We start from the raw sequence: 12,282 nt of genomic DNA, 5'->3' as shown, positions 1-12,282 counted from the left end.
TCAGTGTTACTAAAATGACATGGTACCTATTTAAAACATAACGTACCGTTCCATTCACTGAGCAAAATAAAGATCAAATGTTAATACAAAGTGAATTGAGATTTCTAAAACCTTAATTACATGAATTAAAATAGCTCATTAATTTTCTTAGAAAACATATGAATAATGATGAATTGAATTTAAAAATTAAATCAAAATTATAATTTGCAACAATGCCAGTTCTAGAATGCAACTTATTTGCTTCAATCCATAAATAAAATGAAATTCCATTTCACACATTGTGAAAATATCAATTCTTTGAACACATACCTTGAAGCATTAAAGTTTGGATTGTTTTTAACCAGTAAGTTAATGTAGGCTGTTGAGACCTCATCCGATAACATCAAATTTTCCACAAGTTTCAGGTTTTCTGCATTTGCTGCGAACACTTGAAGCTGCACAGAATTTGAAATTAGAAGATTTACCTCAGATAATAAGTGAAACTTAAATTTTCTTAGCCAATAGTAAGGATATAGCTGGAAGCTTGACACATATCAGATAGAAAACTGGTTGATTTTGGTTTACAGCTGTGCATTCACCTATCAGGATCTTGGATAAATACTCAAATTGTAACCTGAAGATATCAAGTGGATCCTACAACTGCGTCCTCCAGCGGGAGGCTGCAGTGCACTTCTAGCATCTACTGCATCATGTGACGATCAAACCGGGCGTTCCAAGTAAATTTCCATCTTTGCTTTGTGGAGTCAGGATGACCAGATGTAAGTGCCAAATGGGTTCTTTTATAATGCACAAAAATCCGGCCTATGTATTATATAAATCCCTTCCAAGAATGGTGGTGATTGAGTTGCATAAGGTAGCCAGGGCCTTTTTAACCCTCAGCTTATTTTGGGTAGCGACACCTGATATCTGACTTGGACCACCCCTGCATCCCTATTCTAGCATGATTAAATTTCTAAGCCTTCTACTCATGTGAATTCTGATTCTAAGAACTGAATAAAAAGGAGTACTTACCAATGTTTCATTTTCGGAGAATGATTGAAGGTCAGAGAGTGAGACTTGACTCAGATACAGTCCCAGATATTGAGAGAACCACGCAGTGGAGTTCAGGACTGGATCACGAGCATTGTAACATTTCGGTCTGGGTTCTAATGTACAAAGTGAATAAAGTACTGTGATCATGGAAAAAGTACTTGAAAATTCATCTACTTTGTATCTCAACATTACTGGTTCATCTACCAACATAATTATCTTTATAATGTGAGCACAAGGTCTGGGTGGGAAATATCAATAACCATTTGACAGCAGTTCAGTGCAACTGCATTCTGCTTGTCGAGCTTGAACATAGACTGAGAAATCACCTACAATAATTAAAATATGGCTGGGGGTGCACATTCGGAAATCGTCTTAAGTGATAACGGAAGATCCACTTGGATTTCCTATAACGAATGCAGGTTTCACTCTGAAAACTGATAGGATTGAAAATCATGACATTGGAAAAGGGATTTGTGGAGAGGATTGTCCTGTCAGATACAACACTTGACTTGACATGGAAACAAATCCACATAAATTCAGAGACACAAGAGATACTGCAGATACCGGAAATCTAGAGCAATACACACAATGTGCTGGAGGAGCTCGGAAGGTCATGCAGCATCTATCAATGGGAAGGAACAGCCAATGTTTTGGACTGAGACTCTTCATCCAGACTGGAAAGGAAAGGAGAAGAAGTCAGGATAAGAAGATGGGGGAGGGGAGGAAGTAATACAAGGTGGCAGGTGACAGGTGAAACCAGGAGAGGGGGACGGTGAAGTAAAGAGCTGGGAAGTTGACTGTAGGAAGAGACAAACGGCTGGAGAAGGGGGAGTCTGACAGGACTGGACAGACCAGGGAAGAAAGGACAGGGGGAGGAGCACCAGAGGGAGGTGATGGGCGGGTAAGAAGAGAAGTTGTGAAAGAGAAAGGAAAACAAGGATGGGGAATGGAAAAGTAGAGGAGGGGGAGGGGCAATTACCAGAAGATCAAGAACTGAATTTTCATTCCCTCAGGTTGGAGACCACCCAGACAAAGTATAAGATCTTGCTCTTCCAACCTGAATGTGGCTTTATCATGGCAGTAGTGAAGGCCATGAACTGACATGTCAGAGTGGGAATGGGAAGAATTGAAATGGGTGACCATTGAGAAATCCTGCTTTTTCTGGTGGTTGGAGGGTAGGTGCTTGGCGAAGTGGTCTCCCAATCTATGTTGCATCTCACTGATATACAGGAGACCACACTGGGAGCACCAGATACAGTATATGACCCCGACAGACTCACAAGTGAGGTATGGCCTCACCTGGAAGGACTGTGTGGGGCCTTGGAAGGTGGAGGGGCAGGTGTGCCATATAAATTCAGATGGCGGTTTTCCAACAACTGACGGATTATGGGCGGCACCCTGGAATCGTTCAATGCCTGGAGTTAATCTGCAGCACTGAGAGTTTAAGCCCAGACAGCCGAGCATCAAACTGCAGAGAGCATGAAAATCTTGGATCTTATCTCTGCAAATCATCACCTCTGGGCAATCAGCCTCTGGATGGCCGTGAGTAACATTAACTCTGGCTGCTGATTCAATTTGACACAGGCAGTTTATAATAATTCCACCTCGGCAGCTTGGAAACGGGAAAGCATAACTTTACCTTGCTGTAGATAGGATTTGATACCATCATAGATTTCCTTCTGTTTGTCCACAGTAAGTTCTTTGTACGGAGCATTCAGCGCTCTTACGCTAAAGGTGAAATTTAATAACATTTAGAATTTCATCATCAGCTTGAGCTCAGTTACTGAAAAATTGAGTTTAAATTACGACAATAAAATGAGAGCAGATCAACAAAGGACCGAATGACAATGTGTCAACTCTTGCAGAGTTGGGCGTGACTCGAGTACATGCTCAATTTGCAAAAGAGTGGCCTCTCAGACTCTCTTTTGCATATTCTGATCTGATCGTATACAACACCATGAGCAACAAAGAAATTAAACATTCTTTGAAAGTATGCTACTTCCAGTCAATCAATTGGTTGCAGTACAGTGCAGACTTATTGAGAAAGCCAATATACAAAGTACATAGCATGATTTGCACACTGCGGTATTTACCCTTGGAATATACACTAAACATGCCCATGATCGTACTTACACTTTCTGGTAGGACAGGCACCCAATCCTCAGGCTATTGTTGGAAGACAAGAGGGTAAAGGTGATAAATGGCAGATATGATGTCAGCCTGAAATTAAGCCATTTATCTACCTCGGTGTCATTTAGTGCAGCTAAACTGCTGGTAAACTGAGGCCACACACCCTCGATGATTGCAGCTCGATTAGCAGGAGACAGTTTACTCTGGGAAAGCAGAATGAAACAGGCTGTATTAGAATGAATGCCCATAAATGAAACAAAATGGTGTTATCCCCATAGCTTGTCAGAGGATTTTGACTTTCAGCCCACTCATGGAGATCAACATCACTAAACAGGAAATATGTTTCAGCATCAAAGTCAGATTTTGCAGGAAATAATGTTAATGCTTCCTGATTCAGCTCCACAAGATCAAACTCCTCCACGTCAAATCGTTTGTCTGAGGTCACATCACTGCCAGTAATTTAAATGGGGCTTCTCACCCCAACACTGTATGCTTGGATTTTCCAATGGGAACTCGTACAGGTTTTAACCAGCACATCAGCTGTGATGAGAAAGGCACAGGGAAGAAATAAAAATCCACCAACCCAAATAATTCCCATCCATGTACACTTGTTAACATATTTGCACAGTATCTACTCCCATTACATCAGTGATCTTTTAAGTGTCAATCACCGGAAATCATTCTCAAATCGCAGAGTAATATTCGTGGTAACAAACACAAGATGCTGGAAATCCAGAGGAACACATAGAAAATGCTGGAGGAACTCAGCAGGTCAGGCAGCATATATAGAAATGAATAAATAATTGATGTTTCAGTCCGACACCCTTCATTAGGACTGGAAAGGAAGGGAAAGATACCAGAATAAAAAGGTGGGGGGTGGGGAGTAGAACGAAGCTTGTTGGAAGCTGATAGGTTTGTACAGGTGGGTGGGAAAGGTCAAGGGCTGAAGAAGGAGGAATCTGATAAGAGACGAAAGTAGACCATGGAGGAAAAAGGAGGAGGAGGGGACCCAGAGGGAAGTAATAGGCAGGTGAGAAGATTTTAGATTAAGGTGTCCTTTCTTTATTTGAAGTCTCCAGTTTAATATGACTGCATCCTGCTACTGAAAAACTAAACAACTGCCTCTCACCTTTTGGGTGTTTTCATTGAATCGATCTATGAATGAAGCCAGTTTCTGAATGGGTTGGATGGAGACCAACACTGAGGTTAGCAGCCGGTTGTTATCGATGAATCCTGGCATGCTCAGCACATCAGCCAATTCACGGGGATCAGTAACATTGAGCAACTGTAAACACACAAAATGAAATTCGATCGACATAACCAGAAACAGACCATGTAACACACCTGAATGCATGCTCAAAATAACTTTCAATTTGCATTAGACTATTGACAATCACCATGGCTAATATTATTTTAAGTGGCAAACTAACAATCACACCAGCTCTCGCACACACCGACTCACAGAAAGAAAAAATATTGGCTTTTACCTCAGGAACGAGGAAAAATGCATCTGTCAGTTTGAGCAATTTGGAGAAACTCTGGAAATAGCTGTTCAGGTAGATTGTAACGCTGCCATTTACATAACAACGTGGTGGGAACGCTGCAAGAAAACAAAATCATAAGTATCCGCTTTGAAACAGAGATGATATTTTATTTACTTTAAATGTGTGGTAGCTAGATATGTTGCCGGCTAACATAGCTGAATGATCTGGACACAGTGAAAACAAATACCAGTTACTCTTCTTTTTCATTGACGAATGCTTTTCGGACTTACCTGTGCTGTTGAGGTAACCAAGGATCCATACTCTCAGCACGGTCTCTTTTGTTTCACGTGGCATATCGCTGAATCCATAATTGAGGCCATTTAGGCTAAACAAAAAAAAGTTAATGACATTTATTACATAAAACTAATGAAAACATTTTTAGTATCCTTCCTAAATGAGGCTTCAATGTTCACGCAGGCATCTAGACTGAAAGCTTATCCTAATTCCGTCATTAAAGTTGTTATGATGCCACAAACCTCTGACAACGAACACTCCCTTCCCCTTCTGTCTTTTTTCATTCCCAATTCCAGCTCCTTCGCTTACAACTTTCATTCTCCTCACCTGCCCATCACTCCCCTGTGGTGTCTCTCCTCCTTCCCATTCTCTTCTAGTATCATAGTCCTTCTTCTTCTGCCCTTTACCTCTTCCACCAATCATCTCCTAACTTCTCAATTTATTCCCCCTTCACCTGGTTTCACCTATCACTTGCCAACTTGTACTCATACCCCTTCCCCTATCTTTGTATTCTGGTTTCTACCTCCCTACTTTCTAGTCCTGATTGAGGGTCTTGGCTCAACATGTCAACTGTTTATTCCTCTCCATAGACGCTGCCTGGCCTGTTGAGTTCTTCCAGCAATTTGTTTCTTCTCTGGATTACCAGCATCTGCAGAGCCTCTGGAATCACAGACTTGCATACAAATCTTGATACAAAGCTGAAGTATTTCACAAATTCTATCTAGCTCTACCGTTATCTTTCTCTTGGAACTCATGCAGCATGCATTGCTGTCCAATGCAATTTTTGATAAATTTGCAACATATTTTGGAGTGTCTTGCTGCATTCAGAAAAGTATGGCACTTCGAACTTGCGTCATGCAGGCACTACAGGAGTGCTGTACAGCTATGAACAAGTTACATACTTCTCCATGCAACAATAGATTATTGTAAGAGAGAGACATTCACTCACACTGCTCGATAACCTTCACAGCTTAGATTTCTTCTCAGAAGAGGTCTCAGCACTGACTGAGAAATGCCAGCAATGAACGGCCGGAATTGCCTCTGGAACCACTTTCTCAGGAAGATGGTACTTGTTAAGTTTTCACTGGTTCTCACAGCCTCCCACAGGGCATTCATAAATGTGATCTTTGTCATCAGGGGAATTACTGTCATGTTCTGTGTCTGAAAGAAAACACAGCAGGTGATCAGTGAACAGAGAGATTTCTTGCACAGGTCTGAAACCAGACAATTCTGAATGAGAATGAAATTGGAATATTTCTGTATCAAAATATCATGCAGTAGAATTGGACAGAGCAACAACAGTCATGTTAGCTGCAGAAAATTCATTCCATGACAGTGTCTACATCTTTTAAATTATTTACCCTGTTGTTGAACATGTGCAGTGCCTCCATCAATGTGGCTCTGTCAAGCTTCTGAAGGAAAACAGTCAGGGCAGTTTCATCTGACCTATTCAGAGCCTTTGGACCAGTGAAGCACAGAAAGATGTCTGACAAGAAGTCACTGCTTAGATGTGAAAGCAGCAGAGGAGTCTGCAGAGATAAATGTGATATAAAAAAAGATTAAAACAGCCCAGAATACTGACGTGAAGTATCAACAAATAAGTAAGGCTCAACTAAGTACATGAGCCAATGTGCTCACAGAAGTCATTAACATACAGTCTTAACAGAGCTGCTCTACAACTACATTGCTTAATTTAAGTACAAATGGCCATTGCATGAAATTCTAGTCAGTGGCAATGCTTACCTCTGCGCAAGCAAACTGTGCAATACTGAAGCTGCAGGTATGGCTTCTGTTAACGTTAATCAGGAAATTGTTCAAAGCCAAACTATGGAAAGAAAATAAAATCAATTTTAGAGAAGGAAATTAGTTGAGAAACAAACAACAAAACACCCATTTTCTTTGCTAAATGTTCATCATAAAATATAAATCAAACTTATACTTCTTGTCATCTGCCATTCTGGCACAATAGGTATTTGGGCATCCTCAATGTCAGATGCAGTCAGCCAATAACAACTTTAAAAAATCTCTTAAGCAAAGTGATTGTAGTCCAGTTCTTACCTGTTCACACCGGCACACAATCTTGTATCTGTTTGAAAAAGTAGAAAAGAATTAATACATGGGAACCATAACACAGATTAACCAAAGAATTCATTATAAGTGTGGTTTGAGCACTCACCATTAACTGTGGCATTATCAGGCTAAAGATGAGAAAGAACAATTATTAATTTAATACTTTTTCATTCTGAATTGATCTGATAAATGTAAGATGATTTTGTAAAGTGTTACTGGTGTTGAACAGTACTAGATTTTTTCTTACCCTGTCAGTAGGCTGGGCTTCTGAAAACAAACAGAAAACATTATTGTTACAAGGTTATCCTGATTACGTGCTATGATTCTTAACAGTAATTTATCAAAAAAGAAACCACACTGAAAGTTATTGACCCTGGAAGGAAGAGTACAAAAATGTAACATTTGAGCTGGCTCCACCATTGTTGTAATGCAGTAACCTGCCATCCAACCTTTGTGAAATCATGGCAGTTGGCATCTGGCTCATGAGTAACAATTCCCCTCCTCCCTTGAAACACGTTGTCGAGCAGATGCCGCATTACCAGATGCACTGAAACATTTATCAGAATACTGTGTAATATCTAGAACCATCTATTTAAGCCGATTGGGGAATCAACAGAACTCCAAAAGACTAGAAAATCTGCTGGTCCGACACCACCAAATCCCAAGAGCTTTACCATCCAAACTCTTCATTAAAATAGATGTCTTGACAAAAAAACTTAAGCTCTTTAGAGCATCAATTCCTGAGAATTTCATCAATGGTAACCACAGGACGTTGACTGGATGGCGTGGGGAAGGGGAATGAAGCAATGGTAATACCATTGACTGTCTACTGTGATTAAGATGATGCTCGCCTGCAGTGTAAAAGTTACTTGCCACATTTCATCACGTGTCCAAATGTTACCCTGGCTTGGTTCTGTGGGCACTGGCTGAGAAACTGTAAATGAATTTCAAAACGATGCAATCTGCAACAAACAACTCTAACTTTGACCTAATGAAGAAAAAGCTGAAGACAGTTAGGCAGAGGACACAATTCTGAAGAACTCCTGCAGCAAAATCATGGGGCTGTGACCTTGAGCAACTGCAATCATTCTCCTTTATATAAAGTATAACTCTAACTGCTGTGGGTCTTGCCGATTGATACCCAGTGACTTCACTTTCACCTGGGTGTCCTGATTCAGACTCTGATGGAAAGGGCCACCATTCAAGATTCACCTCTAGAATTTATCTCTATAGACTCTTGTTGGACCAAAGCAGTGAAGTTCTGAGCTGATTAGTTCTGAAAAACCCAAACCAGACATCAAACTAAGGAGATCATAACAGTTTTCTTCATTTTAAAAATGATTGCGAGTGGATGGCAATCATCGTGATTCAGGAAATTTATAGGAAATTGTGTAAGATTTTGCAGTAAAGGCGTTTGTTGAAATATCCAAGCATTGCAATTCAATATCTAACTATAGCAAGCACTTTCTCCTTCTCATGAGGCAGTTACCTGGAAAATCTCCAAGCAGCCCAACTTTCCGAACTTCAGACTCATTGTGCGAGGCTATCCAGACTTGAACTACGGTTTCATTCACTCCACTTCGAAGAGCTCGAAGGTTAAATCCAAGCAAGTCGATCAGATTCTGGGCACTCAGACCCTGAGATAAAAACACAAGTCATGAATGAACATTACATCTAATAATTTATTGCATCAAATTTGACATCAAACAAACCAACTGCAGGATGGAATGAGTTGATAAGGGATCAGAATCATTGCAAAATTTGTTTGGAGTTTCATTTATTACTGACGATGAAGTTTTTTTTTACATTGCAAGATCTTCAGAGGAAATTGCACTGTCACTGATGTTGATCACCATAATCGACGGTCTTCATATCTTATCCCTGGAGACTGATTATTATGATAACTACATAACTACAGACTTCTGAAACTGAAGGGAAAAAAGCATTGCTGAATAAATTCAAAACATGTTGAAGTATGCATTAAATCAGGCAGTATATAAGGAGCAAGAAACCTGGTTAACAATCATGTTTTTATTTCAGATTTTCAGAACCTGCAGTTTTTTTAAATTTCCAGTGACAAGAGGATCTTCCTCTGTGGTTACCTGGATATCACACTTCTAACTTCTGCCTTTAAAGAAGGCTGTCCCTTTCTTCAGTCAGCATGGGAAAAGGGATGTCAAATAAAGTGATTGAAAGCAATGCATTAGTAAAGCAATCAGAGGTTTGCAATCAATAATTTGTACCTTCACTTCTTCCGGATTCAAATTCTTGAAAGTTGCAAAGTCCATGTTAACTCGATTATTTGCAAGAAACCTCAAGTTAAAAGTTGAGGCACCACCTGCAGAAAGAAGAGACACTTTAGAAATAAGTGCTGCAGTGCGACAGATTATACAGGATTCACTACGTTGGAGTAATTTTCAGCAAGTTTTGTGGGCTGCTCCAGGACTTCCATTTGGTTCTCCACTCTGTTGTCCTCTGATTTCCCACTGGGGGCAAATGCATTATACGGCTTTAAAGGCTTTATACGGACCCTTTCAGAATCTCAAAGATATTCAAGAACTCAGCTAATTGCTGCAGGATTCTCTGGTCAAGTGCTTGAGTGCCACTCATATTTTCAGTTGGGCAAATGCGTTAGCAACCTCTGCAGTCACCAACGTTAAAAACAAACTCATCAACAGAGGGAGCTGGATTGTGTCCCTGCAGTGACAACATACTAACTCCAGGACATTCAGACCAGGGAACATTCTGAGTTCCTTCAGAACATCAGTTCAAGGATTCCAACAAGTATACATTGACATCAGAGTTGGCGACCAGACTGAGTGAAAGGGAACTCTCATGTTACTCACCCAGATACACCTTTATCAGCTGATAGTATGCGATTGGGTTTTGTTGCTGAGCATTCAGTTCAAGGACGGCCTGATTGTAAAGAATGTTCTTAAGGGGCTGAGAACACGCAGTGAAATCCAGAGCGCCTGCATCCCTGTGGGAATAAGGGTACAATGTCAGACTTGGCTTGCACTTCAACAAATGCATCTGTGCAGCTGTGGACACATGTCTGCAGTTTACAGCACAAAGAAATGCCCTTTCTTTGATACAATCTGCATGAATGAAATGCTCAAACTGCAACAGCCAGTTGAATTGGTATATTTTCTCAAAATGACAGAGTCACGGTACCAATACTGTTATGGTAAAGCACCTCAAGGTTAATTGGAAGGAAGGTACTGTACTTGCCACCACTATGATGCCTTACAGAGTTGAATTGTCTGCTCACTCACTGCATAGGCTCATGTTCTAAGAAATTTGTTTGGATTTGAACTTGAGGTAATATGACACAAGTGTAAAAAAATAAACATTGATCTGTGAGGTATCATCTGTTTCACATTGGAAAAGATCAACATTCCATTGTGGAACTGCCTTTATGAACATTCTGATGCATCAGTGTGAGGCTGCCATATTAGAAAAGTATCTGCTGAGATATCAGAGTTGCTGCCTAAGCAAAACAACAGTGTAAACTGCAGTAATGCAATATATATATAATAATTAAAATAATTCTTATATCTCATTATTTTTGGTTAGCAGAAAATGGATTAAAATTTCACATGAAATGTTTTGATATTTGGAATGGAAAATCTTTGCATCACACAAGCCGCATCTACTAGGCCTTGCTAGACCAGACCCACTGCTCAAAATCACCACCAAAGCATCTTGCTTATCCACTGATGTTCATCACCTGTCAATTTACCAACTGAAACTTCTTTCCATTCTGTTCAGCATCTCAAGGTATGGCTGGCATGATCTGGCTCAATTTCTATGTGCTCAGTAAGCAATGTCATAGACTTGGCATCCCTTCCTCAGATGTCTACAAGACATGAAAGCCCAAAAGCAACCATTCTACCATTCTTAAACACCTACTTGGATCAATTCATGACAAACACTGCAAACCTCATTCACTGAAGCTCCTGTCTATTCTTGAGGCACACAGTAGCCTACAGTGGCTTGTTATGTTTCACCACCAACGTTTCACCCTTCCTAAAATAACATCCTTGTGTCCTTCTTAAGAATACTGGAGCCATGAATCCACAGGGAGCAGGCCTTATTGAATTCCAACTCATTTCACCATTTCAGGCATCAACAAAATTCTAAACTGAGTTTGACACTCACGTCAGGTTTGAAATCTTCATCAGCTGTTCTTCATCCAAAGTGCACAAGTTGTTTCCACCAATAGCTTTCAAAGAAACTACATTAAGACTACCATCTAACTGCAGGTATCTTCCAATGATGGCTTTAACCTGTTGAATAAATTTGGAGAACACAGAAGAAATTATTAACTGTTCCCCAAAGTACGCTTTGCTTAAACATCTCCTGAAATATTAATTAAATCACTTTCCATTGATGGAATTGTTACTAGTTAGTAATGTCCTTTAATAGAGAAGACAGAGTGGGAAGAAAACTAACTTTGCGGCCTAAATCTCACAATTTCAAACAGCAAAGTTTAATGAACACAATATTTGGAAGTAATTCTATCTGCAGTTCTATTCATGCATTTGTGGCAAAAAGTGAATTCACTGCAGAATATTATTAGCATTCCAGAGATTAAATTCCTGACTCTGTTCCTAACTAAATCACATTATTAATGTCGACAGCAAAGGTTATGGCAGATAATGCACGAGGCTCGAGCATTATGGATAAAAGAGCATGTTGTTGTAGACCAAAGAGAGGAAATGAGCAGAGTCAGTAGCTTGAAGGAGGTTGTTAGACCTGGTGAGAACATCTGGTGGGTGGTTGAATGGATCAGACAACATTTGAGTTGGACAGAGAAAGTTTCAGGACAAAGGGGAAGAGTGTCAGTCAATGAGATCAGAGGCTCGTGATCTGTCACACTGAAAGTTTGTGCCCAATTTGTATAGGGTTTGATGGATTATCGGATCAAGGGGAGGTACTTGTTGGTTTGTTGGAGATGGGAATGCAATCAGAAGGTTATGACGAGGATGTTTGATCAGCAAGGTGATCAGGATTTGGAGAGGAGGATTCAGAAAGCTACCAATATCTTGTGTTAAAATCTCCTGATTTCATTACCATTGTGTTTTCCAGCTTGTGTGCCAGTATTGCAGAAATAGTTTCCACTCGAGTGATATTCCAACTGCGGACTTCTGTTGCATTAAATACAGTGGAGATGTTACCCAGCAGTTGAATCTGGCTTTCTGGAAGGCCATTGGGATAAATCTGTTTCAGGAAACGATAAAACGTTAGCTCTGATTTTTGATGGAAAGAC

At 40.2% G+C, this 12,282-nt stretch overlaps 1 protein-coding gene across 1 annotated transcript in view; it reads right to left on the bottom strand.

Annotated features, from left to right (window-relative positions):
• LOC140736333 (uncharacterized) overlaps positions 1-12,282 on the bottom strand; it is a 457,303-nt gene that overhangs the window by 192,977 nt on the left and 252,044 nt on the right. Inside the window, exons 87-104 of the mRNA XM_073062333.1 lie at positions 12,087-12,233; positions 11,172-11,299; positions 9,857-9,990; positions 9,254-9,348; positions 8,500-8,647; positions 7,258-7,277; positions 7,117-7,138; positions 6,999-7,026; positions 6,684-6,765; positions 6,302-6,469; positions 5,890-6,101; positions 4,937-5,031; positions 4,650-4,762; positions 4,292-4,447; positions 3,166-3,365; positions 2,672-2,760; positions 1,012-1,145; positions 310-434 (exon numbers count right to left, since the gene is read on the bottom strand). Of these exons, the coding sequence (XP_072918434.1) occupies positions 310-434; positions 1,012-1,145; positions 2,672-2,760; positions 3,166-3,365; positions 4,292-4,447; positions 4,650-4,762; positions 4,937-5,031; positions 5,890-6,101; positions 6,302-6,469; positions 6,684-6,765; positions 6,999-7,026; positions 7,117-7,138; positions 7,258-7,277; positions 8,500-8,647; positions 9,254-9,348; positions 9,857-9,990; positions 11,172-11,299; positions 12,087-12,233 (2,096 nt within the window). The remainder of the gene's footprint in view (positions 1-309; positions 435-1,011; positions 1,146-2,671; positions 2,761-3,165; positions 3,366-4,291; positions 4,448-4,649; positions 4,763-4,936; positions 5,032-5,889; positions 6,102-6,301; positions 6,470-6,683; positions 6,766-6,998; positions 7,027-7,116; positions 7,139-7,257; positions 7,278-8,499; positions 8,648-9,253; positions 9,349-9,856; positions 9,991-11,171; positions 11,300-12,086; positions 12,234-12,282) is intronic.

This window comes from Hemitrygon akajei, chromosome 11 (assembly GCF_048418815.1).
Source record: "Hemitrygon akajei chromosome 11, sHemAka1.3, whole genome shotgun sequence".
Taxonomy (NCBI): domain Eukaryota; kingdom Metazoa; phylum Chordata; class Chondrichthyes; order Myliobatiformes; family Dasyatidae; genus Hemitrygon; species Hemitrygon akajei.
Note: the sequence above shows the minus strand (reverse complement) of the source record. Positions and strands in the feature narration are given on the sequence as shown.